Below are 27,077 nucleotides of genomic sequence, written 5' to 3'. Positions count from 1 at the left end.
AAGACCCACTAGACTCAAGAAGACCTTAATTTTGCTGCTGGTGGTGCAGGAGAGTTTCTGGTCAGACACAGGAGCTTAGTGTAACCTCTTTTCAAGAAACACAGATGCAGGCCTCCTCTCTAGGCGCTAGATCATGTGCGTAAAAACCGGGTTTCAGAGACTCGCCATTGCACAGCGACAGCAGACGTCAGTTGTCGCAGTTGAAGAAAGCCTCCCATCTCAGAACCCACTGAAATTTCGCAAGACCTCTTGTTGCACAAGCTGAACACACCTGGAGGTCCGGGCTGAAACCCGGAAAGGCAGCTCGTCTGTCGCGGTAGCCCAAACTGGAGCTGGTCAGCCCACTGGGTGGTCCAGGGACACTTCTGTAGGCTTACCTGTTGGGGTACCAGAAGACACCAGGACCCAGTTGTTCACACTAGCCCAGAGGGTCAAAGCACCAACGAGGGTCTTCAGAGATCAGTAGCCAGACAGGGGTCTGCCAGGACTGCAGCAAGAATCTGTCACCAGACGACCTCGGGGAACATCCATAGTACTTCACAGCTACGACAGGATACTTGGCTCCACTTCTGATCTGCTGGAATGACTGCATGACACCTTGGTGAGTGATCAGACTCAGCCCTCCAATGGCAAGATCGGGACCACTGTGGGTTTCACTCAAGCATGAACACCAGTCTCTCGGGCACCAGTATGTGGATTGCGACCAGACAGTCCCAGCCCACTTCCTGGGACCCTGCACACGTGGTATGCACCAGCCCGCAAAAAGCAAGCCTTTCGCCGACAAATGCATGTTCATAAAAGGATTTTCCTAACCTGGCAGGGCAAGGAACAAACAAATCTCATGGCACGGCCATGTTGGGACACTAACCAATGTTGGTAGCCAAACGCAGTAGGGCTGACAAAGTAAGGTTAAAAAGTACGAGTAACTGTTCCACCAGTTTGTCCTTGGGTAACCAAAAAAATCCCCTTGAGTGAAGTCTGTGGTCATACATTAAAAAAAAAAAGAAAACATTGCGCTTCATTGTAAGATGCATTGGGCAATGATACTGTTACCCAAAAAAAGTAACAGTCAAACATAGTTTCCCAGTACTGACCGCCTGAAGAACTAGTTAAAGGCTCAGTCGAGTGAAGCTGGAGGTTTCACTTCACTGTAAAAAGGCAGGACATGCTAAAAAACGAAATAAAAATGTTTGGGGGTCCATATGGAGGGAAAGCTGCTAAAAAAAAAAAAGAACTTTCCAAACACCAGCCTGTCCTGGGCGTACTGCATTTGTAACCCGAGTTACAAAAGGAAGATCGAAGGATGCAAAGTATCCTAACCCCACTTCACTTTAGAGCAGTGGAGTAACTGCTGAAAATGTTGTGGGGTGAGGAGCGGGTGGCATGGCATCTAAAGGAAGGGGGACAAAATGGTGTGCCACGAAGGTTGGGGGGTGGGAGGGATGTGGTCAAACTCACTTGTCTTCCCCACCAGCCAAAATGACACCCATGCTTTAGGGTGATGTGTGCAGTTGTAAAAGTACACAATCAGCGGCCAACTCTCAGTACTGATGCACCTAGGGAGTGATCAGTCTCCGGTTGTGCTCATTTTTTTGGGAAGTAAAGCAGAAGGCTTTACCAAAGGTCAGGTTCAGGCGTTAAAACCAAGCAAATAGAAAGGGTTGCCCATAGTCTGTGGGAGTAAAGCGGCAAAAAGTAAATCTCTCTCCAGAGTAAGAATTGACGGCGGTTTGCACTTGTGATAAGGTTCTGGAGTGTTCTGTATTTATTAATCAAACTGTGGATATGATGTGGAACACTGGCAAAACCATCTGGAGGGGAGTGGCAGGTATGCAGCCTCCCTCATCTTGCTTACCCTTGGGTAATGAGATGCTATATTATTTTTTTTTACAGCTCTTGCTAGTCCCCAGGAGTTATAGCTTTGATATGTAGGGTCCTACAAAGACTGACAAACGAAATGCAAAAATTAACACTCCACCCCCTTGTAATGTGATCCCGATTGTGCGGTGCAAGAGCCACAATGCCACTCCAACCTGCAACTTTAAGCCACATCCTGCAAGCAAGCCCAAATTAAATGCATGATGAAGAATGCCAGCTAAATAGTGGGTGACTGACGGGTGTGATATGAAGGAGCTAAACAGGGACCCTAACTGAGACCCTTCCTCCAACCCCTGGTAAGGAGTCTAGCTTTCTTTTAGTTTACTTGAGGCATCAGGAGTCAAAGACCAAGCTTGCAACTGTGCAACCAGATGCCTTATGATGTCACTACTCCAAATATAGTGCATTATTTCTTGTGTTCAATGGTTCTCGTAGGCTGCAAGGTTGCAGGTAGGGTTCTACTACATGCCGATATTTTAACCAATCCAAAGAGGGTGAATCTCGCCAGAAGGCAGTTTTATATTTACTTGGTGGGGTAGTTTCACAAGAGGAGTTTTTTTAGTTTAGTGAGATAGGCTTAAGTTTGGATTGCTCCCTATTACTAAAACATGCGGATGGGCTTCCAGCCTTATAACTGACCAAGGGATGGTGGAGATTTGCACAGATCTGAAAGGGCATTTTTAAGCGCAGTCCTCAATATTTACTCTCGCCATTGGTGAGTAAGAAATGATGTGCTGTGGGCATGTGCAGAATCTTGACTTTTTATGCCTGGCTAGAAGTTTGCAACCTGAAATTGTACCCCTGACCCAAGATTTGTAAGGCTGTGTTAGGTACGATTTGCACAGAACTCGTAAATCTTCCTGACCTGGGTCAACCCCAGAACTTTTTGCTTTACTAGTGGGATATTTTTCCTTAAAACCTCAGTGTGTGGGAACCTTTTTCCACACTCACATAATCTCAAACTCTTTTTATGGGTGTCAATTTTAAGACTCTCTAGTGTCTCTTTAAAAGTTATCCTCTTTAACAACTTATTGGCAAAACGTGCCTGTTGTTGCTGGGTTGCCCTAGAGGCTCCCCTTTTAACTTTCTTGTGCTAACCTGGAGTGAACTACAGTTCCCAAAGGTAGAAGGGAGCTTTGGATCCCTTTTACATTTTAAGTGAAACCAGCATAGCCCACCTTATGTGGAGTGCTGGGGAGATGCAATGTATCCCTTTTCACACTAAACAATTCTGTTACAGTGACACGCTTACCTTCAATGGCTGGTGGCAGTGATACCTTGTTTTAATTTAGCGCACCTTTACCGCAGGCTGTGTTCACAGCTGCAGTAAAGGGACCTAAGGGTGTCAATTTTGACCAAAATGGCCACTGTCTTTTTTTCACCATTTTAGTGTTTCTTGTAGTTTCTTGTTCCTTCCCTTTTCCCCTGGATGTCAGGGGAAATTCCTTTGTGGGATTTGTCTTCGGCGGGAATACCCTGGAGTCCCCGCCCAGGCTCCAGTCTGTCTGTGAGAGAAGGAAGTGAGGGAGGAGTCCAAAACTCCCCTCCCTTTGTCTTACGCCTTGCTTAAATGGGAACAAATCTCAGTGGGGGGAGGGGGGGTGCGGCTGTACTGATTGGACAACCAGACCGCCCCTTCTTGTAAAATATCAGGAGAGAATGCAGAGGTTGTGTTGTAATTCCGGATAAATACTGCAAACATGGAATCTGAAGAAAAGTCGACAACTGGAACAGAAGGAAAAGCGGCTGAGATGATTTCCAGTGACCAGAGAGCCTGCTGTGTAACCAGAGCCTGCTGCAGCCCTTCCTTCCAATTGACTTGGCGACTCTGGAAATTACGACCCTGACCCAGAGCCTGGTGAGACCCACTAGACTCAAGACCTGCATTTTGAGCCATCACACGTGTTGCTGCGTTGTTGCAATACCCTGGGACCTCAAGCCACCGTGCGGTGCAGTCTTCCGAATCCCGCTGAAACTTCGTGGGCATTCTGGTGGATCTCCAGAGACACGAATCGAGTCTGAAAAGTCCCCTTAACAGAGTGCGGGACCTTTTAAAACTACGAGAATTCAACTGTGATTTTCTGTCTTCTGTGGATTTGGCACCTTTTCAAGGAGCACAGAACAGCATTCAGCCACGAGGGAAACCTTGCCTAGAGCCTTCATCGATCCCTGCTGCAAAGTGCCTTCTGAAGTCTTTTCAGTCACCATGACAAGGAATCCACTGACCGGGTATTTGGTTGCAGACCCTGAAGTTCTCCTGTTGCAAAATCTTTCAATGCTCAGGTACTGTGTTGGCTTTGGTATGTACTTGCCTTAAACCTGTTAGGATTTCTGTGTAGCTGTGGGTTGTTTTCTGTGATGGGAAGGCCTCTAATCCAGTGCACCTAGACCCACTGCTAGAATCCTGCTAGGGTGTCTTCTGTGAAGCCCCTGGACCCTCGTCTAACTCTAAAGTGAAGTACTCGCCTGTTTTCCCAGTTTTCCTAAGGAATTCTGACTTGCTACTAAAGAACCCATTCTGACACTGCTTGTTGGTCACTAGTCCTAGTGACCCACCCTTCTGCCACTGAACACTCGTGCTCCAAGAATAAGGGAAAGACTTTCAAGGGATTGGGACTTCTGCCTAGAAAAGAAAGTAAGTGTTTAAAAGTTACTTACTTGTAAAGAGTTGGTTGGTAACTGTAATTCTAAGAGTGAACAGTTACAAAAGTTCTTACTGGTCTTGAATGTGTGATGCACTATTCTTAAAAGTATGATTAACATAATTTCTTCCTTAGCCACTGTTTTGCCAGTCTAATAGAAAGTAGATGAGAAGGTATGTTACTCTCCTGTGGTTAGGTTGGGCCTCTTCCCAAAAGTAAAGTGTTGGTTTCCCCAGATTAGCCCTTTGAGGATGTGAGTGTCCCCCAACTGGGTCTTGCTTCCCCTGACTTGCTGTTAGCCTGTCCTGAATGAGTCTGCGTTAGGTTGTTGCCTACTTTGAATAACTTTGTGTCCTTCAGTAAAGTGTAACATTGGGTTTCACTTTTCCCTTCATTGTGAGGTTAAAAAAAGGTATGTTTTTGGACTTGCTAGGTGGAGCATAACAAAGTGATGAGCACCAGCTTCAACTGCTTCATGATTTATTTATCGCTTACTTGTCATCTACATATTTCTTTATTCTTAACAGTTCTCATTTTTTTTTCCTTTAAGAATATGTATGTTTTAAACATCAAAGGCAAAAAGGTTTGTAACATACGAACTATAAAATTCCAATTTAAAAAAAAAAAGTATGTGGGTTTTACTTACCTTGTGGTAGCTGTGTGCCGTCCCAAATAAGTTATTACCGCTTACCTCCAATCTGGGGTTTGTAAAAGTAACCATTGGTTTTTACTCCCCAAGAATATACTTAATCTATACTGAATGTGTATGAAAAGGTTTTGACTTCCCTAGAACTACTGTTGGGTACTTCAAATAAGGTCTATACTTGGGTCTGTGTAATTTCAAATATAGTGTTGTGTTTTTATACTGTGATTTCATATAATGTTTTAGTGCTTACTTACCCCTAGATTTAACTGGGCCTACCTGTATTTAAATAAATCCTTTATTTTCACAATACAAAGTGTTTCAGTGTTTCTTTGGATAATTTTTATTACATTTTCATTTGTACTGATTCTACAGCCCTCGCCCTCCTAAAATGAGCCTGGCTGCTCTGTCTACGCTATCATGAACTCTGGTGGCACAGCCTTGTACTAAGAGTGGAGTCTTGTACTGCCTCAGTTGAATGGTTTTACTAAGCCTTTAGTTGGACTTCAGAAAAAACGTTCCTAACAGGCTGCAGGCGTTTGCAGTACATTTAAAACTAACCTTTAATGTATGTATTTTTTAATGTGGTGTTTAGAATTAATTGCATCATACTGAAATGATGTGCTGGTGGGTATTCTATAAATGGTTACTGGAAGTATATTTCCTGTTGAATACCATTTTGGATGAATATAGGTTTGCTTGCCCTTCACTGATAGAAGGGGCAGAATATAACCGCATTCAAAATGTTTGAGCAAAAATATTGCAGCCATTTGCCATTGATATGTTGTGCAAAAATGAATAGGTAGTGTTGGGTACGTTTTTCTAAAGTCCAATTGGGATTGAACTCTAGAAGACTTGTGCCTTGGTTTTAGGGCCCCAACCTCTAGTGTAGGCTTGTACTACCCATGGTTGGTAGAGTGGCAGAGCAGCCTGGCTCATCTTAGGAGGAGGAATGTGAGCTGTAAATCAGTAACCAGAAATCGGAACATGCATAAACCCTTAAACACTTGTAGTTATATCAATAATAGTGATTTATTTTATATATACACACAAGGCAGTTGTAAACTAAAGGAATAGTGGATCAAATAGCATCATCAAACGTACGCTAAGTATAATAACGAAAAATAACGCGGGTGAATAAATGGCTATGTACGTTTCCTATAAGAGCAACAATCGCCGGTAAGCCAAACTGTAGCAACTCTTGTAAAGCTTAGGCAGTCTTTTCTCTAACAAGAAAGGAATACTTCAGTTCAGGTTTGGGAAACCAGCAATGCCTAAGCCAAGAGGGTTAGAAGATTTACTGTTCGGAAAACAAATGCCGAAGTCAATAGCCGTGCAACAGTTCTGATGCATATCCTCTTAGCACAGATAGGTAACAAGTTGGTGGTTCTTTGAAAAAGTGCAGGAGCTTAGGAGAAGCCTTCCCGTAGGGGCACAGGCTATTGGACCTGGGTGACTGGAAATGGGTGAACAGACAAACAGTAGAAACAGTGCTCCAGAAGCAAAGAAGCGACACAAACTGCTTAAGGTAAGCGTACCCAGAGCCCCACCGTACCTTGAGTTTTGAGAGTGAAGATCCTGATGCAGCTGGACACCTTCTGGATGCACTGCTGCAATCCCGGTCTTGTAGTCCTTGGTTGTGGCGAGGAAAGTGGGACCCTGGACGGGCTCCAGCAGCAGTCGAAAGTGACTCGCCAGCAAAGAATGAATCACTCCTGTGTCATTTCGTGGTTTTGATGCCTTTTTCTCAGCACGATCACTGCCTGTTGAAATCTTCTTTTCTTGGTCCTGCACTCTGGTGAGGGGACTGAGGAGAGGATTGGCGCTTCTGGAGGTTCACACGGATGCCACAGAAGTTCAGCGCGATTCCTCAACAGCAAGACCATGAACTTCAAGGTTGTCGAGGCACCCTGGGTATTGGGATTCTGCAGCCCAGGAAGGTCGCTGGATGACTCAAATTGAAGTGTGTCTTGAGGCTGGTTATGCCCACCAAACCAGATGAGGAAGTCATTCTTGGCAGAACTTTCCTGTCGATTCAAAAACGTGTTCTAGACAGAAGTGGTACTTCTGCGGTTACTGGAGGTGCTGCAGGCGTTTCTGGTGGTCGTCTTCAGAGCTTTAGTTCCAGTGGTCATCTTGGGCTGCTGTCTCAAAAGCCTTACCTTTTATGCAGGAACCCATTCATTCAGTCCTATGGACTGGTCAATCACCTGTGGGAGGCTGTCCTTGCAGGACAGCTGTCCAGTTCAAACTGGTTCCAGCCAGGCATACCTTCGGACAAAGGCCAGAGAAGTTTCAGATGCCTCCCACACATCCTGCCTCAGCAAACAGTGGAGCCTTGGCAGGGATCACAAAGGGATCCCGCCAAAGGCAAGACTCAAGAGGACCCAAGCCCACCTGCAATGGTAGAAGGGCCAATCTGGAACACGCAATGGAAAATGGCAATAAAAGACGACTGGGCCATTTTGGGAAAATGGTCAACCATGGGTGCTGTACTGCAGCTGTGAAAACGGCCTCAAGTAACTAACACAAAATGGTAGAAGAATGAATCCACTGCCACCAGCCATTTAGGTGTCTGTTGCTGTAACTGTAAAAGTTACAGGAGCAATGGGAAAGGAGCTACTGTGTAGCCGCTCAGCATTCCACATAGGGTGGTCTGTGCTGATCCAACTATCCTTGCGAACAGTATTTCGAATGGTAAAGTAATGAGAAATAAAAAGTGAAGCCCAGGGGACTCCCTAGCAACACCGCCCATAGGGTGCTGTGTGCGGCAATAATCCATTACAGATGCCTGTAGTGAAATACTTGGAGGAAAGCATAACTCCATTAAAAGTAAAAAGAATGACGGCTGAAAAATAGGGTTCCTATCTTGGAGCAAAAAGAATGATTGGTAAAAAATCCCACTCACTCAGGAGAATAATGCAAAAACATCCCAGAAATCCAGCAACAGTGCTGGGTGTCTCTCGTTGAGGGGAATTGGCATAAGAAATTAAAATTCTACCTGACGGGTCGCTACAAAACTTGCAGAATGTAATTGCTCATAGCCTTATTCGGAGTCCAAATTGTAAAATGGCCCTTACAAAGCTAGTTTAAATGTTATGTGCATGAGTAACACTGGTACGGAGTACCGGATAAAAATGGACATGTGTCCTTTATCCTGAATTAAAATGTGCCTGAGGGAGGAAAAAAAGTTTGCATCTTGTTAGTGGTTGCATTTCAGATATTTGGCATCACATTTGAAAATGGCGATTTAAAGTTTTTGTTGTTGCAAATACAAAATATCTATTCATGTTCAGGTCAGCCTGGCCTCCTCCCTCTTTGTTAGAGCCTCCTCAAGCTTCCAACATAGAACCTTCTAGTCAATATCAAACTTTACCAAGATTCCAAGCAATTAACTTGGGCGTTTTCTTTGAATCCTATGGAGTTTCCTACACAGTTCAGTTTGCCCGCAATTAGAAATGAGTCATTCTTGCTGTAATGTGTACATGTAAAAACACCAGATTGCCTGATTCTTAGCCTTAGGCAAATAATGACTAGAGATGTGTTCCTAATTTACTTTTGCTTCAGCACCCCTTTGTCTAGCAAACGTGTGATTTGGCAAAATGCTTGTCATTTTGATCTTCCTCTGTCGAGAAGATTTTCCTGCTTGCAATTAATGACTTCATCAAATTTGGATGGTAATGGACTGTCATGTGGTGTACACGGACCAATAAAGGCAGGTTTTCTTTCTAATATGAACATGTATTTGCCAATGTCTGATCACTACTTTGGAGTTGGTTGTAAGAAAGATTCATTCTTTGCAGTCCAAGTCTTGGAGTAGCCAGAGTTCTTTTGTTGAAAAAGAACATCTGCATATGTTGGCAGGGAAAGGGTGACTTGTATAGGATACCTCTAGATTGGGTGGTGCTTTTCTTTGCTTATTTTTTAAATGGCCCCATCTAGAATTTGGTCCTAACGAAATGTCTTGCAGACTTGAATATGAATTTCATTCACTGAACATAATTGTTCTATTGAGTCGTTCGTTCAGTCCATCTACAACTGATATTTGTCTTCTCTTGAATACAGAAGAGGAGCTGCTGTCTGCTCAACAACCAACCAAAAGAACAAAGACTTTGCTTGAGAGGATTGAAACTGAAGAAGGTAGGCTTTAATAGCAGCTTGTCTTTATGCATATCCATGTTGAATAGCTGGATTATTTTAGACGTGACATTAGTGAAGGCTCTTTGTTGGTACTGAAGTTCAAGTTCAGTTGGCTTTTGTTTTGCAATCCAAGATCATTTGGAGCAAAATGCCTTGTGCTCTTGAGTGGACATGGGTAAATAAGATTTTATCAGAGGGTATTGGGACAGACTAAGGTGACCTGTGCAGTCTGTGAAGTGGGGGAGGAGGGGCAAGTAGAGGCACAGGTGTGAAAGTGAGGGGGAGCTTTGGTTGAAGAGCAAAACTGGTAAGAGCACTAAAGTGCATTGTGGAACGGAACGTGGTTGTTGTCGGCTTTCTCCTTGAAGCCTATTTTTATCTTGGCTTTCATGGCATATGAGAAACCAACCCTGCAGTGTTTTTCTCCAAATCAAAAAGCAACCTTGCACAAATGACTGGCATGTGCGTGGGTATGTTGGTCTGCAATACCATAAAATAATATCACAAATTTATATAAACGGGGGAGATTGGGAGGGGTGGCGAAACTGGTGCTGTCATTGATTTCAAATGTTTTATTGTTTTCATTAGTTTGTGTGTGTGTGTATTGTGGCGGGTCAGAAGGACTCACACTTTTGGAGGACTTTTTCAAAGATGCATTTATTAAAGAATCGGGATAAGGCCTAACTTTCCCTATAGCTATGAGGTGTTCTCTACCTATCAAACTAAGGTGCTAGTCGGTCATCTGTGAATGTCCCCAAGAATATGTCCACTGTCCAAACTAACACTACCACTTTTCTAACAACTAAAGACGAGACTAGCTTCTCCTGGTGCTTTGCTTCTTGCAAATCTCTTCTTCCTGGTTCTTCTTAGTAGGCGATTAGGTCTTTTGTGACTTTCTTTTTTGTTATGTTTTTTATTGATTTCAAATACAGAAGATTCAACATTAACTCATCCCCAATTAACCCCCCCCCCCCCACCCTCTCTCCACACCGGAAGATCTCTGTTCCTGTATCTCTTATGCCGTGAAAATATAAAAAAATCTTATTTTATGCGGGCACCATTGTTCCATATAGTCCGATTGGAGATATTCCAATACCTCTCCCCATTCTTTCATGAAGGATCCCCTTGTGCCCCGTATATTATGAATTAGTCTTTCCATTGGCAATAATGTCCACACCTTCTGTAGCCAGCCAACAGCAGTGGTGGGTCCCGTTGTTTCCAATTCTGGGCTATTGCAGCCCATGCCACTATCACTAAACCCATAAAGCTTCTCCATTGCGATTTCGAGAATTTATTTGCTATCGGGTCCTTTATCCCACATAATCATACCTTCTCCCCCAGTAGGTCAACTTGTGGAAACGTCCCCTGCATTTGTCTTTACGTAAACCCAGAATTCCTGAATCCCTTTACAGTCCCACCATATGTGTCCAGTTGCCCTTCTCCATGGCAGCCTCTCCAACACAACTTGGATGTGTGTGGGTACATTGTGTTTAATCTCACTGGGGTTTAGTGTCATTGGGTCACAATCTTTCTCCAGCATTGGATCTTTCATGGATTCACATGCTTAGAATATTCCCCGTCGTCAGACTGGGAACCCTCGGTACACATATATAGTCGTTTCCTATAGGAAAAAACTTCGACACTTGTGTGTCCTATCCACGTCCTCTCCGGGGCCGTCCACGCATGCCCCGTAGGACGTAATGGTATAAAAGCCCCGCGCCCGCGGGACCCGTCAGATTTCAACCGTCTCCAAAGATAGTGGGATCTCCTCACGTAGTCTCTACTTTCTAGGCTATCGTTGAAATTACTCGCACGAGCTTCTGTGAGGTTATTGGTTTTATCAGAATGTCGGGAAAACCTCTCTTTCGCCTGTGTGCTACGTGCGGATTGAAGGTTTACGAGGGGGACGGCCATCTCGATTGTATTTATTGTCTCCACCCTCACCATTCGGCAGACCAGTGTGAAATATGTAAAGGTTTTTCCCAGAAAACCCTGAAAGATCGGAAACGGCGGCTGGTATCGTGGTTAAATGACGGGGCGGGAACATACCCTCAGTCGGAGGTTGGCTCCGTGCGCAGCGTGGCCTCGACGAAAACATCGGGAGCCCCTCGCCGCTCAACCTCGTCGGAACCACCGGCGAAGAAGACTCGACCGGCGGAAAAAGATGTTCCACGAAGCCACTCTTCCAAGGACTCTTCTAAAGAATCTTCAAAAAAGACATCATCTTCGAAAAAACAAGGAAAGGAAAGGCCAAAATCCTCCTCGGGCGATCCTCATAGATCTGCCACGAGTAGAGAATCGGATAAACGCAGGGAGAGCGCTGTTAAGGCGGGACCGCCTAAGCCACCTGCAGGCCCACCGTCGACGACGAACCAGTCAGTGTCCTCACTGCCGCTGACGCAGTTGGTTTCTCCCGTCATCAACCCAATGACGACGGCGACGATGTCCTTGTCGACCGAAGTTCTGGCCTGGAGACCAGAAGTTTTTGATCTGGGGTTGCCGGACACATTGCTGCAGGAACAGGCAGTGTCGATTTCCTCGAAAGAAGACGACGGTTTCAGGATTGCGGGCCCGGAGGACCTTGGCCTGCGAGCCAAGTCGCCATCGGGAGCAACCTGCTCTCAGGTCTTTACCCGACTTCCAGGCTCTCAATCGGCCCTGTCCATGGAGGTCCTGTCCTCCTTACACTCGCTGCTGAAATCGCTGGATGAAAGGCTTCCACCTGTACCGTCAAATCACCCCATCCACACCAACACCCACCCCCACCCCCCCCCCCCCGTCGACGAGCCCGGCCCGTCACACCGTCCAACCATAACGATAGGAGTTCTGGTGACTCCAGTAGTCCAGGCGGAGGGTGAGCTTTCAGACTCTTTATCTGACCGTGGGTCAGCATCGGATATCTCCCTGTCTCCATCTAGGGATCCATCCTGGGTTTCGGATGTGGAACTGGAAACACGAAAGAGCCCCACTCACCCGTCACCACCGGACGATATTGGCGCTTTTCATTCAAAAGGCGTGCAAGGAGTTTGGCCTGGTCCAGCAGGAGGAGAAAAAGGACTGCTTTCTTTTCGACCATATGGGTAAGAATATACGTTCAATATTCTCGATACCCATTTTAGATCATGTCTGGAAAGGTGTCCAAACCATGCGTCACCCGTTCTCTGAACAGGCCGTTAAAGGCCGCATTGAAAAGAAATTTAAAGTGTCAGACTCTACCCCGAAGTGTCTCTCGGCCCAACCTACACCTGATTCAGTGGTGTCGGCAGCGGCGACGAGGAAAGCGAAGGCTCAACATAAATGCTCGACCCCTCCAGATAATGAGGCAAGACGCCAGGACGTGTTTGGTAAGAAGGTTCTTTCCGTGGGTGCTGCAACTGTGAAAGCAGCCAACTCTCTGGCTATTGTGGCCAGGTACGACAGGGTGATGTGGCACAGGCTAGTCCCTATTCTGGACCACCTCCCGGAGGAACATAGAAGAACGGCGATGTCTCTGGTACGAGAAGGCGAAGAGGCGTCGAACCATGCTATAACATAGCGGTGGACCTGGCAGATTCGGGCTTTAAGCAGATAAACAACGGAGTTGTTCTAAGACGCCAGGCTTGGCTTAAGTGCACCAACAGGAATGCCCTGCCAGAGTTCCTCCCACTGTGCTTTACTGATGGGTTCCCCCAGGGTACGTTCCCATTTCAGCATGTAACTCCCCTAATTTCCTCTTTTTGTACATTGAATAACTTGTACATCGACACAACTAGTTTCTTGGACCCGGGGTTGGTCAGTGTACATTTCTCAAATGGTGTGAGGTCCCTAGTGGCTGCTTCTTTGATAGTTGGTGTCACTAGCCAGTGCCTAAGCTGTTCATATTTGTATCTTTCCGACTCTTTAAGGTTAATCAGTCTTTTACAGGCCGTGAACAATCTGATTTCATGATCTTTAAACATTTCTCCTATTTTAGTACACTCTGCTGCTTCCCATTTGCTGTACGCTCCTTTTTCCAACCCCGGGGGGAATTCTGGATTCCCAAACATGGGTGCGAACGGGGCAAGCTCATCTGTTAAGGTACCCTTCCGCTGATGCTCATCCCAGGCTTCCAGTGGAGCCCTCAAAACTTCACTAACAAAGATGTGGATGCCTGTATTTCCCTTTCCACAGCATCTCTACGGGGGGATCTCGCCACTGCCCTGTCTTGCTCCGCCCATATTTTTTGGTGGCCCCCCCCATCCATTCCTTTAATACCCACAGTTGCACCACTTGATGGAATCTATAAAAGTGTTGAAGAGACATTTCCTCACCCACCCCCCTCCTGGATTGGGGCTGTTAGTACAGATCTAGTTACCCTTGGGGGTTTGTTTTTCCGAATGAATGAGGATATTTTTGTGAGCGCTCTAAAAAAGGACTTTGGGATCCTTATCAGGATAGCTTGAAAGTAATAGACCAGCTTCGGTAGAATGGTCATCTTTACCAAAGTGATGCGTCCCCACCATGAGATCGCAAGTGGGTTCCACTGCTCTGTGTCCCTCTTTACCTTCGCCAGCAGTTCTGGATAGTTGCCCCCTGTATAGGTGGTCTACCCTGCCCATGAGGGTTATGCCCACTTATTTTATCCCCAAATCTTCTGCCAGGATTAGTATTTCCGATTTTGTTTCTATTAATTTTCAGCCTGGATATTGCCCCAAATTTGTCTAGTTCTTGTATTGCTTCTGGCAGTGTGCATGCCAGATCCGTAAGGGCTACCAGCATATCATCCGCATACTCTATTTCCTTGTGCTGCATGCCTGCCATTTCTATTCCAGTAAAGGCGGATGACTCCCTGATTCAGATTAGGAGTGATTCCAAGAAGAGGGCATACTAAAGGGGTGGGGGTATAGCAGGCATCCTTGTTTCGTGCCCCTTGTTATCTCCACTCTGCCCGTGACTTCCCCGATTTATGGCTATTCTAATGGATGGAGTGTTGTAGTTGGCCCTAATAATTTCCATGTATTGCTTCTCAAACCCCATATATTGTAGCATTCTGGACAGCATTGACCATTCCACCCGCTCAAATGCATTTTCGGCATCCAATGATGATGATATTGCCGGTATGTGCGAGATCCTGGGCTTCTCTACCAGGTGTATCTATCTCCTCAAATTATCATGAGTTTGCCGGTTGGGGATAAAACCTGATTGATCCGCATTTATCAGCTTGGGGAGTACCAGTGGTAGGCTTGCTGCTAGGATCTTTGTACATAGCTTCGCGTCGAGATTGATAAGGTAATTGGGCGGTAGGACCTCGGGTTAGATTGGTCCTTTCCTGCTTTGTGAAAGACTAAAACCGTGGCTTCATTCATGGAAGGTCTTGCGTTCCCCACCTCCCTAAAAGAGTTGAACAGCTTAGTTAAGAAAGGGGTCAAAATGTATGCGTATTTCTTATAAAATGCGGCCGTAAACCCATCTGGGCCCAGTGCTTTGTTTAATAGGAATCCTCTTATTGCTTTCTTCACTTCCTTTCCTAATTTCCCGGTCCAAGACCTCTTTTCTCCTGTTATTTGTGGTAAGTTAATAGCTTTTAAGTATGCTTCTTGGTTTACACTATCAGGCCTACCGGTTGCATACATCGATTGGTAGTAGTCTCTGAAGACTTCTCCTATGTCGCTAGTGCGTGTTGGTGTCTCTCCCTGTGCATTGCGCACACTCTTAATCGAGAGCGCTAGCTGCTTGGCTCGTAGTTGTCTAGCTAAGTATTTATCAGCCTTATTGGCCTTTGTATAGTACCAGTGTCTGAGGTGGAGGAAGCTCTTCTCTGCTTTTTTAGTGTGGAGCAGCTCTAATTGTCACGGCACATGTCTCAAAGCCTTCTTCATGCTTATTGTGGGATTCCTCGTGAGATCCCTTTGTGTGTTATCTTCTGTTCCTGTCCTTTTTCCCCATAGGTATCTGTTTATCTTTTGATGGTTTCAGGGCTATCCTATGGCCTCGCAAGACTGCTTTGAAGGCCTCCCAAACTGTTCCCAACGAGGTGTCCCATGTCATTGTGGGCAAAGTACTCTTCTATCTTTTCCCGTATAGTGTCTCCTAGGATGGGGTCTAAGATTATTTCTTGGAGGAGCTTCCATCTCCACAGCCCTCTACTCCTGCCTGGTATTATTTCCATCCATAGTGGGGCGTGATCCGATAGCGTAATTGGGCCGATTTCCATCCCTTAGACTTTCCCCAGTAACCCTGCTGATGCCCAAAAATAGTCTATCCTTGACCATGTATTATAAACATGGGAGAAGTGCGTGTATCCCCTTTGTTGCCCCTTGAGTTCACGCCACACATCACACAGCGCCATGTAGTCCATCTTTTGGCTGAGACTTTTAGGGGGCACCCCCCCGTCCCTGGTGTCCCCCTGAGCACCTATCTGTTGGGTTCCATGCCAGGTTCAGATCCCCTCCCAGAATTATCTCCCCGTTTGCAAATTACTCCAGTGTCCCCAGGGTCTCCCGCAGAAAAATGTCCTGCCCTGTATTGGGTGCGTAAATTGAGGCTAAAGTGAAACTAGTCCTGTCAACTAAGGCGTTGGCCAATACATATCGCCCCGGTTTGTCGACCAGTGTGTACCCCACCCCCCAGAACAAATAACTCCCCCAATGAACCAACAACTGTCCCGAGGAGAGCCCAGGGACCTTAGGTTGCTAGGGTGCTTGGTGCGACGCCCCTGGCCCTCTGATTACTCGGGTGTAACCTCACGGGTAGTCCTAATCCCAGCATTTACCTCTGATTTGCTGGATTCCGGTGGTGAGGCCCCTCGCCAGGCTGTGTTCCCAATTGACCTTTGGTTTCCTCATGTCACCATTTCTCTCCGGTCCTGTGTTTTCCGCCTCGCCTTGTTCATTATACCCTTCCCCGTGCATGTGGATGTCTGGTTGTGATCAGCGATCCCCTCCCCCCGTTTGTTTCTTCTTGTGCTGCACTGTTTTCCATTCCCATGGCTTCTTAAAGTCCTCCCTTCGCCTCTATCCTCTTCCTGAATGTCCATCACCTGTAATCCTTCCTCACATATTGCCCTCCGTTGCTTACCCTCCCACGAGAAGAGTAGCCCAAAAGGGAATGTCCATTTTATACCTTATTTTCCTCGTCACCAATTCCTTAATCACCAGGGCCATAGCCCTCCTTTTCTGAAGAGTCACCAAGGCTAGGTCTATATCCTCCCCGTTCATCCTAATGTGGTCCATGGCTCTTGCCTTCCTTAGTATCTGTTCTTTTGTGACTACTTTAATCAGTTTGTATAACTCTTCCAAGAGATTAAACTTTTGTTCCTTCTCAACCATTGCTTTCTTTGACCTTCGATGAATGCTTTGATCTGCAATAATGTTGACGTAACTTTGATTCTGTTCTTTGCCTCTACAAAAGGGGTTTGCTTCCCCTTTTCCCAGGGTAGTGATATCCAGCCTCTACAACTCTCCCTCTTTGGATTCTCTTCTCACTAATTCATAGTATTCTTTGTCTTTATAGTCTGTCTTTATAAAACTCTGCCTTTCTCCCAGGCTTTTGGCTTTCAGTTTCTGCATTTTGCTTTCTCTCATTGTCATTATTCCAGTTTCTCACTTTAGATATTATGGTTATTTTGATTTTGCTTGGGATAAGTAGTCGCTTAACTATTCCCTGGTGGCCTCCCGGTCTCCCATTTTCTGTTAGCTTGGATTCTCAGGGACAACGTCACTGTGGGCATCCGTTCACTCAGGTTTTCTTCACTTTCTTCATTTCTCCAGTTACTCCAGTGTCATATTAGCAACTGTGCGGGTATCCGGAGCGTATGTGGATTTGACCACTTGGTGGTTTTGGCATTGTTTTGTGCACCGCCGGTTCACCACAAAGATTTCATGGTCATGCCACCGGCTTCTCGCTCATTCCTTAGCCAAGGACACATCTAGCGCTCAGCCTTCGGTACCTGAGAAGTTTTCAAACTCTCTGGTTATGCTGGTCTGAGTTCAACCCCTCCCCGCCCTCTACCCCCCTCCCCGTCCCCTCTCCCCTCTTGGGTGTTATTTCGCCATGGGGCTTCCCTGGCTGACGTTCGTGTCCCTCTCCCTCGCTTGTTGCCTCGTCTGTCCGGACTCCCTCGCTTCGTCAGTGTATATATATAGAGCAGCATGAAGCAATAACCTGAGTCGGAGCAGACCAACCAGACATCTCATTAAAATTGAGCATTTGCCTATGCTTACCTAATCGTACATCGCTTCATATAAGCAACAAAAAAAGATGGATGCAGGCAAAGTAGCATTCACAGGAACTTCCTGTAGGGTTTTAATTTGTCTATCAATCTTCAAGTACATAAACATTCAGTAAATGAGGACGAGTTTGTATCGGACTAAAGTTAAGGGCAGCTAACCTCTCATTCCAAATCTATACCCAATCGAAGTACTGTAACTTCGAATGGATTGTGTCCTCCAACGTATTCCACATCTTTGACATGTAATGTCCACAGCTGTGCACTTTGGAAAGTTTTTCAGCAGAGGGCGTCCTGGTCGATGATGTCGGGGTCGAAGGCCTCCGTCGAGGGCGACGTCACTGAATATTATAAATGGGACACAGAGCCCGCAGCCTCAGTTCTGTTTATTCCGCGAACGTGTTGCTTCATGAAACTCGGCGCGCCTCGTGTGTTTCATCGTTGAGATGTCTTTTTCTTTGACCCCTCCGACTATGTGGTCTGGCTTCAAGACGTGCCGGGACTGGAAGTCGAAAATGTCGATTACTGACCTGCATCGCTTTTGTTTGTGGTGTTTGGTTGAGAGTCACGACACGGACAACTGCTCGAAATGCCAGTCGCTAACTGCCAAGGCCTTGCGGAAGGTGAAGCTCCAGGTAGGGTCTCTAAGCTCAGTATGTCCCAGAAATCCAAGTTGAAATCCAAAGGGGTGTCCACCGACTACTCGAGGGGCAACTCTCTGCGTCGGGAGGAGGCCCGGGGTTCTCAGTCCCAGAGTGGTTCCTGCCATTCGTCTTCCTCGTCGCAGCATTCGTGGGAGCGCAGTCACCGGTCACCTTCCCTGTCCTCGGAAGATGGAGCAGCGAGGAAAGTGGCATGCCCGACGAAGTCTCGGACTCGGAGGAATGGGCTGCTTTTAAAGAACAAATGTTAGCGATATTAGTCGCAGGGCACGGGTCAGGTCGTGCCTTCTAACAAAGCCGGCCAGGATCAGTCTTGTACCGTGGCTCGCACACCTTTGGCCTCAGGTCCGCGACGCGACTCATCAGGAGCTGTCGGTCAGTCGCAAGAGATGTGCCTTTAGGTCTCGGTCCTCGTCCCCAGCGAGACTGCTGCAACCCAACAAGAGCTCGAAGCCAACATTGATCCGGTCGGCGCAGTGTCCGTCCGACTCGGACGTCGACACTTTGCTATCTTATCAGCCCACAGTGACGTCGACTCCGAAGCCTTCAGCGCTCACGACGCCGAGGTTGTCAACGCTCTCGGCGTCTAAGCCTTCGGCACACTCGACTCCTTCAGGGATTTTTGCCCAAAATTTGCCATTGGAGTACCACGATGTGGTGGATCCTCCAAGGAAGGCTACTGTGAAGTCTGCGAGGCCAGTTGTGGACTCCAGGCCCTCTTCTGTCCCCTGGCCTGGGTTTCAGCTCCCTCTGGACGACATATATGAAGAGGAAGAAAGGTCTGAATTTGAGGATGCTGGTGAACTGGATGTGGCTCCTATTTTTTTCTGGAGACGGTCAGTTGGAGGAGTTGAGCCAAACCCTCCATGATGCCAGTGGGTTGGACACTTCTCCGGAAGTGGAATTTGGTAGGCCTGAGCCTGGGGCTCATGCAGAGTCTTCATACAGGAGGCTCATGGCCAGGGTCTTGGAGTATCTGGGCAGGTCCAGTCCTCCTGAAGACTGTGTGCAGGATGATCTAATGGACATCTTAGATCAAGGTCCATCCTCTGACCCGGTGTTACCATTTCATCTCACCTTAGAGACAGGGTGGCAGTTGCTTGGCAGTCACAGGAATCTCTTCCGGCTGTTGATAAATCTTTAACAAGTACTGCCCTTCAGTTAGAGACCCCAGCTGTTTATCCACTCGCCCCATTCCCTAGAGTTTGGTGGTTCAGGTGGCTACAGCCACCTCGAGGCAGGCAGCATACCCTACCATCCCTCCTGATAGGGACGACAAACTCTTCGACGGTTGGGCTCGTAAGGTATTTTCAGCGGGAAGCATGGCATTGAAAGCAGCCAACTCCACTTGTGCCTTAGCAAGGTTCTCACACACTGTTTCCTTAGCGGCTGAGCATATTCCCGAGGGGGAAGAAAGGGATGGCTTCCTGGCACTCGTGCAAGACGGCAAGGATGCTGTGTGCAAATCCCTTCAGTCGGGTTTGGATGCGGAAGACCGTGTTAGCCGGTCCATGGGTCTGAGCAAAATTATACGCAGGTTTGCATGGTTGCGGAAGTCTGGTTTTGCTCCGGATGTGCAAAGCAGTCTCCTGAACATGCCCTTTGATGGCACGCATTTATTTGGCAACAAGGCTGACTAGTCTTGAGAGGTTGCAGACCTCGAAGGCTGCTGCAAATCTTTAAGCGCAGCCATGCGTTAACCTCTGCCTTTTCGTCCTAGGGGACAACAGTGGAGGGGAGGTTCTTTTCGTTACTACTCCTCCTTTGGTAGTACGAGAGGGGCCGCCAGTCAAAGGGGCCAGAGAAAATGTACCTGTGGTGGTCAGGGAAAGAGGTGCAAGAGCTGCTCAGGCAGCTGCCTCTTTGCCTTCAGGCACTACCACAGCCACTTCCAAACAGTCATGAGGCCATGTCCCATGGTTCGTCGGTTGGGGGCAGACTGTCTCAGCATCTAGAAGAATAGCGAGCCATTACTTCAGATACGTGGATTCTGGATACCATAGCACATGGCTTCTGCCTTCCCTTCCTAAAGCGGCCTCGCAAAAACCACCAGGGAAACTCTTTGAAGCTTCCAGATCCACTCCTTACGCAGGAAATCTTAAACCCTGCTGGAGAAAGCGGAGAAGAACAAGGGTTGGTATTCCCCTTATTTTTTGATCCCCAAGGAAGACGGGGGATTGAGACCCATCCTGGACTTGCATTGGTTGAACAAACTTCTCAGGAAGGAAAAGTTCAAGATGGTTTCTCTTTCTCAAGTCCTCCAGGCCCTTTAACCTCAGGATTGGTTGGTGTCACTGGACCTACAGGATGCTTCCTTTCATATGCCGATCCATCCCAAGCACAGAAAATACCTGAGCTTTGCGGCTGGAGACTTGCACTTTCAGGTCCTGCTGTTCGGATTGGCCTCTGCCCTGAGGGTCTTCACCAAGCTCGTGGTGGGGGTAGCGTACCTCAGGGGAAGGGGCTTTCACATCTACCCCTACCTCGACGACTTGCTGATTGGGGCGCGCTCTCCCGAGCAAGCATTGGATCACCTCGGTCTCACCTGTCGCTCCCTCCACAAGCTTGGCTTCTCCCTCAATTTCAAGAAGTCTCATCTGACACCTTCCCAACAGCTCAGTACATCGGGCGTGTTGGAAACGTCCTTGGGGAAGTGCTCGCCTCCCAGGGTGAGGGCTCATCACATTGTGCAGATGGTGGACAGGTTTCAACATGCCCAGAGTATCCCGGCTTTCGAATTCTTAAGGTTGCTCAGCCTCATGGCATCTTGCATTTCTCTGGTGCCAGAGGCCAGGCTGAGGAGGAGATCCCTGCAATGGGTCGTCAAGATGCAGTGGTCACAGTTCTCAGGCAAGATGTTGGATCCTGTTCAGATTCCCGTCTCGGTCTCACAGGATCTTCTGTGGTGGGCCAACGAAGGGAACTTGATGAAGGGGGAGCCGCTTTGGCAGCCATGGCCGGAGGTGATTCTAGTGACAGATGCTTCCCTCACAGGATGGGGCGCTCATGCCAACGACTTGACCGCCAGCGTTTGTTAGTCTCAGAGTCCAGACTCCACATCAACCTGTTAGAGCTGAGGGCCATCAGGCTAGCCCTGAAGGCTGTTCTGCCGACTGTACGGGGGAAGAGTGTCCTGGTCATGATGGACAACACAGTGGCCATGCATTACCTCAACAAAAAAAGGGGGAGGTAGGGTCACTCCTGTTGTGCAGAGGCAATGCAGCTCTGGTTCTGGGCCTTCCAGCCAGCAGGGAATTTCGATCTTTCAATTTCACCGCTGCATTTTCTTCTGCGGCCAGATGGGGACGCTGTGAACAGGCAGAGCATGATCTCTCACGAGTGGGAGTTGGCTCAGGAAGTCCTTCAGGAGATCTTCGCCCTTTGGGGAACCCCGCAAGTGGATCTCTTCCTCACCAGTGCTAACCGGAAGTGTGAGATTCTGCTCAAGGAAATTTCCTCCGAGGAGCCTTAGATGCGTTTGGGGTGGATTGGTCATTCCCACTTCTGTATGTGTTTCCTCCAGTCCCCGTCATTCTTCAAGTGTTGAGGCGGTTCCCACGTGATCCTCATTGCTCCGGATTGGGCCAGGAGAGCGTGGTACCCGGACCTTCTAGAAATGTCTATCTGCCTTCCAGGCCGTCTTCCTTACCGAGAGGATATGCTCTCTTGAAGGAGGGGTGGGGGATGTGGGGAGGGGGCTGGATCAGGTTCTCCATCCAGAGGTCAGGAGACTCAACCTTCACGCTTGGTATCTGAAAGGTTGAGGTATAAGGATTGGAACCTCCCGGATGACGTGATGGAGGTGTTGCTTTCGGCCAGGCGGCCTGCAACGAAATCCTTGTACCATTGGCAAAAGTTCTGCAACTGGTGTAGGGGACACAATGTTGATCCTTTCCAGTGCTCCATTCCTATAGTTTTGTCTTTTTTACTTTCTTTGGCCCACAGGGGTCTTCAAGTTGGTACTATTAATGGTTACTTGGCGGCGCCGACTATATTTAAGTGCTCGTCTGAAGAATGTTCTTAATTTAAGATTCCTTTGATTTCTTAAAGAACTGACTAATGTGTTCCCGCCGTCTCCTTTCCAGGTGCTGGTTTGGGATTTAAATTTGGTTTTGAAATTTCTCATGGGTGCTCCGTTTGAACCTTTGCACTCTTGTCCTTTGAGATTATTGTCCTTCAAGCCAGTGTTCTTGGTTGCGGTTATTTCCGCACACAGAGTGAGTGAATTGCAAGCACTTTAAGCCACCCTTTACTGTGTTCCACAAGGACAGGGTAGTACTTGGGGTACGTCCGTCCTTTCGACCTAAGGTAGTTTCTGAATTTCATTTGAGCCAGAAAGTGGTTCTCCCGTCTTTCTATCCTCCTCCTCATCCTGGTAAGGAAGAGGAGTGATTCCATCGGTTGGATCCTAGGAGAGCTCTGCGCTTTTACATTTCTAGAGTGTCAAGGGTTTGAGTGGACGATCAGCTCTTTGTAGGATATGCTGGACACCGATTGGGCCAGGCTGTTACCAGACCTTGTCCAGATGGATTATCCTCACTATTACGGAGTGTTATCGATTGGCGGGTAAGGACCCTCCTGAAGGGTTGCAAGCTCATTCCACTAGGGGCGTGGCTACTTCCACTGCCCTCCATAGGCATGTTCCTTTTAGGAATATTTGTGATGGCGCTACATGGGCTTCGCTTCACACCTTTGTTGAGCATTATTCCCTGGATACGATCCATGGTCAGGATATGGCCTTTGGTAAGGGGATTCTTTATTCCGCAATATGATTGGGTACTCTAAATTCTTTTCCTTCCTCCATTTACTGGTACTGCTTTGGTAGTCTGTCAAAGATGTGGAATATGTTGGCAGACGCAATCCATTCGAAGAACAAGTTACTTACCAACTGCTAACGTTCTTTTGACTGGATGTTCCTCCAATGTATTGCACATCGCCCTCCCAGCCTAACCCTCTGGAGAAGTTCCTATGCGATTGCAGCTTCCGTTTCCGCAAGGCTATGTGCAGTCAAGCAGGCATGAAACTGGTGCCACGCCTTCTCAGGGGAAAAAAACTTCAACTATGCTACGGGTGCCATGTGTCTTTTATAACATCCGGTGACGTCGCCCTCGATGGAGGCCTTCGAGGGACATCGACCCGACGTCATCGACGCAGGACGCCCTCTGCTGAAAAAGTTTCAGAAGTGCACAGCTGTGGACATTACATGTCAAAGATGTGGAATACATTGGAGGAACATCCATTCGAAAGAACGTTACCAGTTGTTAAGTAACTTGTTCATTTACTTTATCCCTCAGCAGCAGCATCTGTGCTTGTTGGGATGCTGTCAAATTCTGCCCTAAGATTGCATGTAATTTGTTTCTCGTCTAACCTTCTGTGCCATTAACAATGATTCCTCCTAAGTTTTCAATGTCATAGTCTCAACTTTAACTCTAGATGCGTACGTAATATTGGAGATTTGAGACATTTTACATTTCTGCTCAGCATAGAGCAAAAAGAAAAACTTGCAATGGCCCTTACCCGCATCCTCCCTCTACAGTCCCCCAATCCTTCCCACTGCCCCATCCACTACACATTTTTCATAGATGTTTACTGTCCTTGCAACAGTCTTCCGCATGTCGCTTTATTGTATCACTCACAAGTTCAGTAGTAGCCCCAGTGCTCTAAGCGTAGGTGGGCAAGTACAGTCCCAGTTAATGGCCTTGATATATTGTAAAAAGCAGTCCCATTTTGTGAAGATCGTCTCCCAAATAAGAAGCCGCCACATGCTCTTCAGCCAGTCATCTGTTTGGAATGTGCGCGGATTCCCATCGAGCAGCAATAGTGTTCCTGGCCACCAGTAGCATCAGTTTCAGTAGCCGTATTGAGTTGCATTGGATGCTCAATTATCCACCCCTGCTGGTGTCCACCAGCCCAGTAGGTAGATCTGCCTTAACATGTCCACCACCTTGCCCCCAGTATGGTTGTAAATTGGGGCAGCGCCACCATATGTGTAGGAAAGTTCCTGCCGCACCACATCCCCGCCAGCAGATCCCAGAATCGGTGGGCCCCTATTTCAGGCCAGAAATACCACATCGCCAACCTCTTGTAGCTTCGTTCAGCATACTGTGTGCTCACCATTATTTTCGAGACTCCTTTCCATATTTCCGACCATTGCTTCGGCTCTAGCTCCTTGCCCATATCTCTCTGCCAATCCTTTGTATAAAATGGTAAATTAGCCAATGTTTGCGCATTGAGACATTCATACCGGTGTGATATTGATTATTGATCCGCTAGGAGTGAAGACCACCTTCTCAAATATGAGTGGTCTTGTAGCTCCAGCCTCATTACCGTGAAAGACCCAATGCCAAAGCTGTAGGTATGATAAGCATTCTCCCTCAGTTATTCCAAAGGTCTCTTTGCAGGCTGTATATGTTCTGATCTTGCTCCCCTCGAACATTTGCAAGATGTAATCGCAGCCTCTCGCCTGCCATGCGTGAAAGGCCTTATTACCAATGGTCGAAGAGGGCGGGAGGGGTCGTGAGCGGTTTTCCTGTTCTATACTTTTATTTTAAAAAAACCTTTCCGGAATGGTTTCGTATTCAAATAAAAGTGTAGGAAGGAGTTGAAACTTGCACTTGCAGAGCACTACACTGAACATTCCCTTTCCCAGCAGGTGCATGTGTTTTAGAGTTTGTATTGTGAGTGGGAGGGGAGTGGCGATGGGGTTTGCGGGGAGTGGTGCAGGCCAGTACGGATCATAGTTCCACTACTTCTTTTCATACACTTCGACCACTGCTTATTAGAGGCTTTTTATCCTTGGCGTTCCTCAATCATTAATGGGCCAGGGATCCTTTGATGGTTCTGGGAACACGTGTGCAGTACAATTTTCTAAATATTTTTGATTGGGAGGATTTTTTAAATATATGTTCCATCATTCACGATGGAGTGTAATATTCAACTTTGACTGACCTTGTTTGAGGACAATTGTTACAGGTAAGAAATTCCTTCTAAATGAGTGCGTCAGTCTACTACTGTAGCCCATCTGTTAGTCCTTTGGTGTCAGTGTGGAGTCGGGAAAAGGGGTTGTCAACTGAGATCGTAAATGTGTGCAGTCTCCCATGATCCTCTGCGATTGGGGCTAAATATGTCAACCTCTTTCCTTGCAGAGGATGAAGAGGGCCTATGCAAGCAGCCAAAGATGAAGAATGAAACCGAAGGCAAACCAGACTATGAAGAATGGAAGCGGAAAATACTTGAAAAAGCAGCACAAGCACCAACAACTGGTGTCTGACATGTTTTACAGATTAACTGTTGGTCCCATATGACTGGATGCCGGTGTGCACGAAAAGCTTAGACCAACAGGATGGCTAATGTGAAGCATCCTTGTTTGGCATAACACATTGCACCTGTAAATTGGGACCTCCCAGCAATCTTCATGTCCACGCAGAGTGCTTCATGCAGATGGTGTGATGGTCTACCACGTTCCTTTGTGAACCCGAACTAGGCGGTTTTATTTATTTGCTTTAATGTGGCAGAAACTGTGGGGGGTGGGTGTGGGGTAAGAAAGCCGTGTTTTATGAGCAGCGTTTTGGATGGCGCTCTCCTTCATGGCTGTGCTCTGCCATCCGGCCTCTTAATTCACTGGCTTGGCAACAGCCATGTTCATTCCAGTGCCTTTTCTCTAGCCGCAGCGATTTCATCTGGGCTCGATGGTCTGGCCCCGAAAGGTCTCGCAGCCAGGTGTGGTTCAGGATAGCAGACACATCTGGATATTTCAAAACTGACAGTGTGCATTTTATTTATTCACGAGGCAACGTGTGTACTGTTAATTTATTTGAGTTCTAGTCTTCCTGGGCAATAAAGCAATTTGCCGACGCACCATTGATGATTGAAAATGCTGGGGTTTGGGGTCTCTGTTGGGGAGGACGGCACGAGCATTGCATGCATTGGCTTTTCTAGAATACGGTGTTTGATGTGTTAGCGACTTTGTAGGACCCACATCTGTGTGCAATGGTTAGCAAGTGAATCGTGAAGTGTCGACATCGAATCATTGCGCTTGCCATTGCAGCAATAGGTTGCTACGTGGACGTGGTTGGGGTGATTCAGTAAGCCGAAAATAAAGCATGTATTAATTTTTGCTATATTTTTCATGAACTTTTAAAAATATCGCATTTTCTGTAACGTTTTATTGCAATTTTAGACCGGTTTTTAGTACAGCAGTGTTCCCAGATGTCAGAGTGGCATGGTGGTTTTAAATATTGCTATACAAATGCTGTTTAGACATGCAGTGGAGGTATAGCATCCATTTTATTTCCAAAATAAATGAACTTTTTTCGAACAGTGTGATTTAATGCACATAATGTTTGTAGTATTAGTGGAATATTTTTATCCTTCCTTGGCAAACAGTCTGACCTGCCCATTTTTTACACACAGAACAATTTAACCCACACAAAGGTGAGGCTGCACAGTACCTCAATGGGTGTCTGGATTTTATGTGCAAGGTGGGGCAGGACACCGGGCCTGAAAGGGATTTTGCAAGCAGCGCTTGGTTTTAAAACTGTAGTATTCCAGTGTACAGAAGTCTTAACCCTCAGCTAATTTTGTAAAAGTAAATAAAATAGCTTTTATATAAACCATGTACCTTGTTTTAACGTGTACGATTATCTATGTGTAGTATGCTACAGCATGTAAGCATCCGCCTGCAGACGTGTCTAATCTGCAGCCAAGTGCTGCGTCACCAGCCTGAATGGGAGCTGAAGGCTGTTGGGAGCGCCGTCAGGAATTGTTTGCAAGCCTGAAGCTTAGCTCCCTGGAGGTATGCAGATTGGCGGCTTGGATTGTTTCAGGTATAGGAATACTTGAGCATAAATGAAGGGACAGTTTGTCAGATCCCCCCAAATGTATTTACCACTACATATCCCCAAGTTTCACCACCGCAAACGGTGGCC

At 47.0% G+C, this 27,077-nt stretch overlaps 1 protein-coding gene across 1 annotated transcript in view; it reads left to right on the top strand.

The window, feature by feature from the left end:
- ORC6 (origin recognition complex subunit 6) overlaps positions 1-26,765 on the top strand; it is a 118,075-nt gene extending 91,310 nt beyond the window's left edge. The window contains exons 6-7 of the mRNA XM_069607067.1: positions 9,229-9,303; positions 25,296-26,765. Coding sequence (XP_069463168.1) covers positions 9,229-9,303; positions 25,296-25,420 — 200 coding nt within the window. The 3' untranslated portion in view covers positions 25,421-26,765. The remainder of the gene's footprint in view (positions 1-9,228; positions 9,304-25,295) is intronic.
- The last annotated feature ends 312 nt before the right edge of the window (positions 26,766-27,077 follow it).

Source organism: Ambystoma mexicanum, chromosome 1p (genome assembly GCF_040938575.1).
Source record: "Ambystoma mexicanum isolate Mex_15411 chromosome 1p, UKY_AmexF1_1, whole genome shotgun sequence".
Lineage (NCBI taxonomy): Eukaryota > Metazoa > Chordata > Amphibia > Caudata > Ambystomatidae > Ambystoma > Ambystoma mexicanum.
The sequence above is the reverse complement of the archived record's forward strand: the minus strand, read 5'-3'. Positions and strand labels throughout refer to the sequence as shown.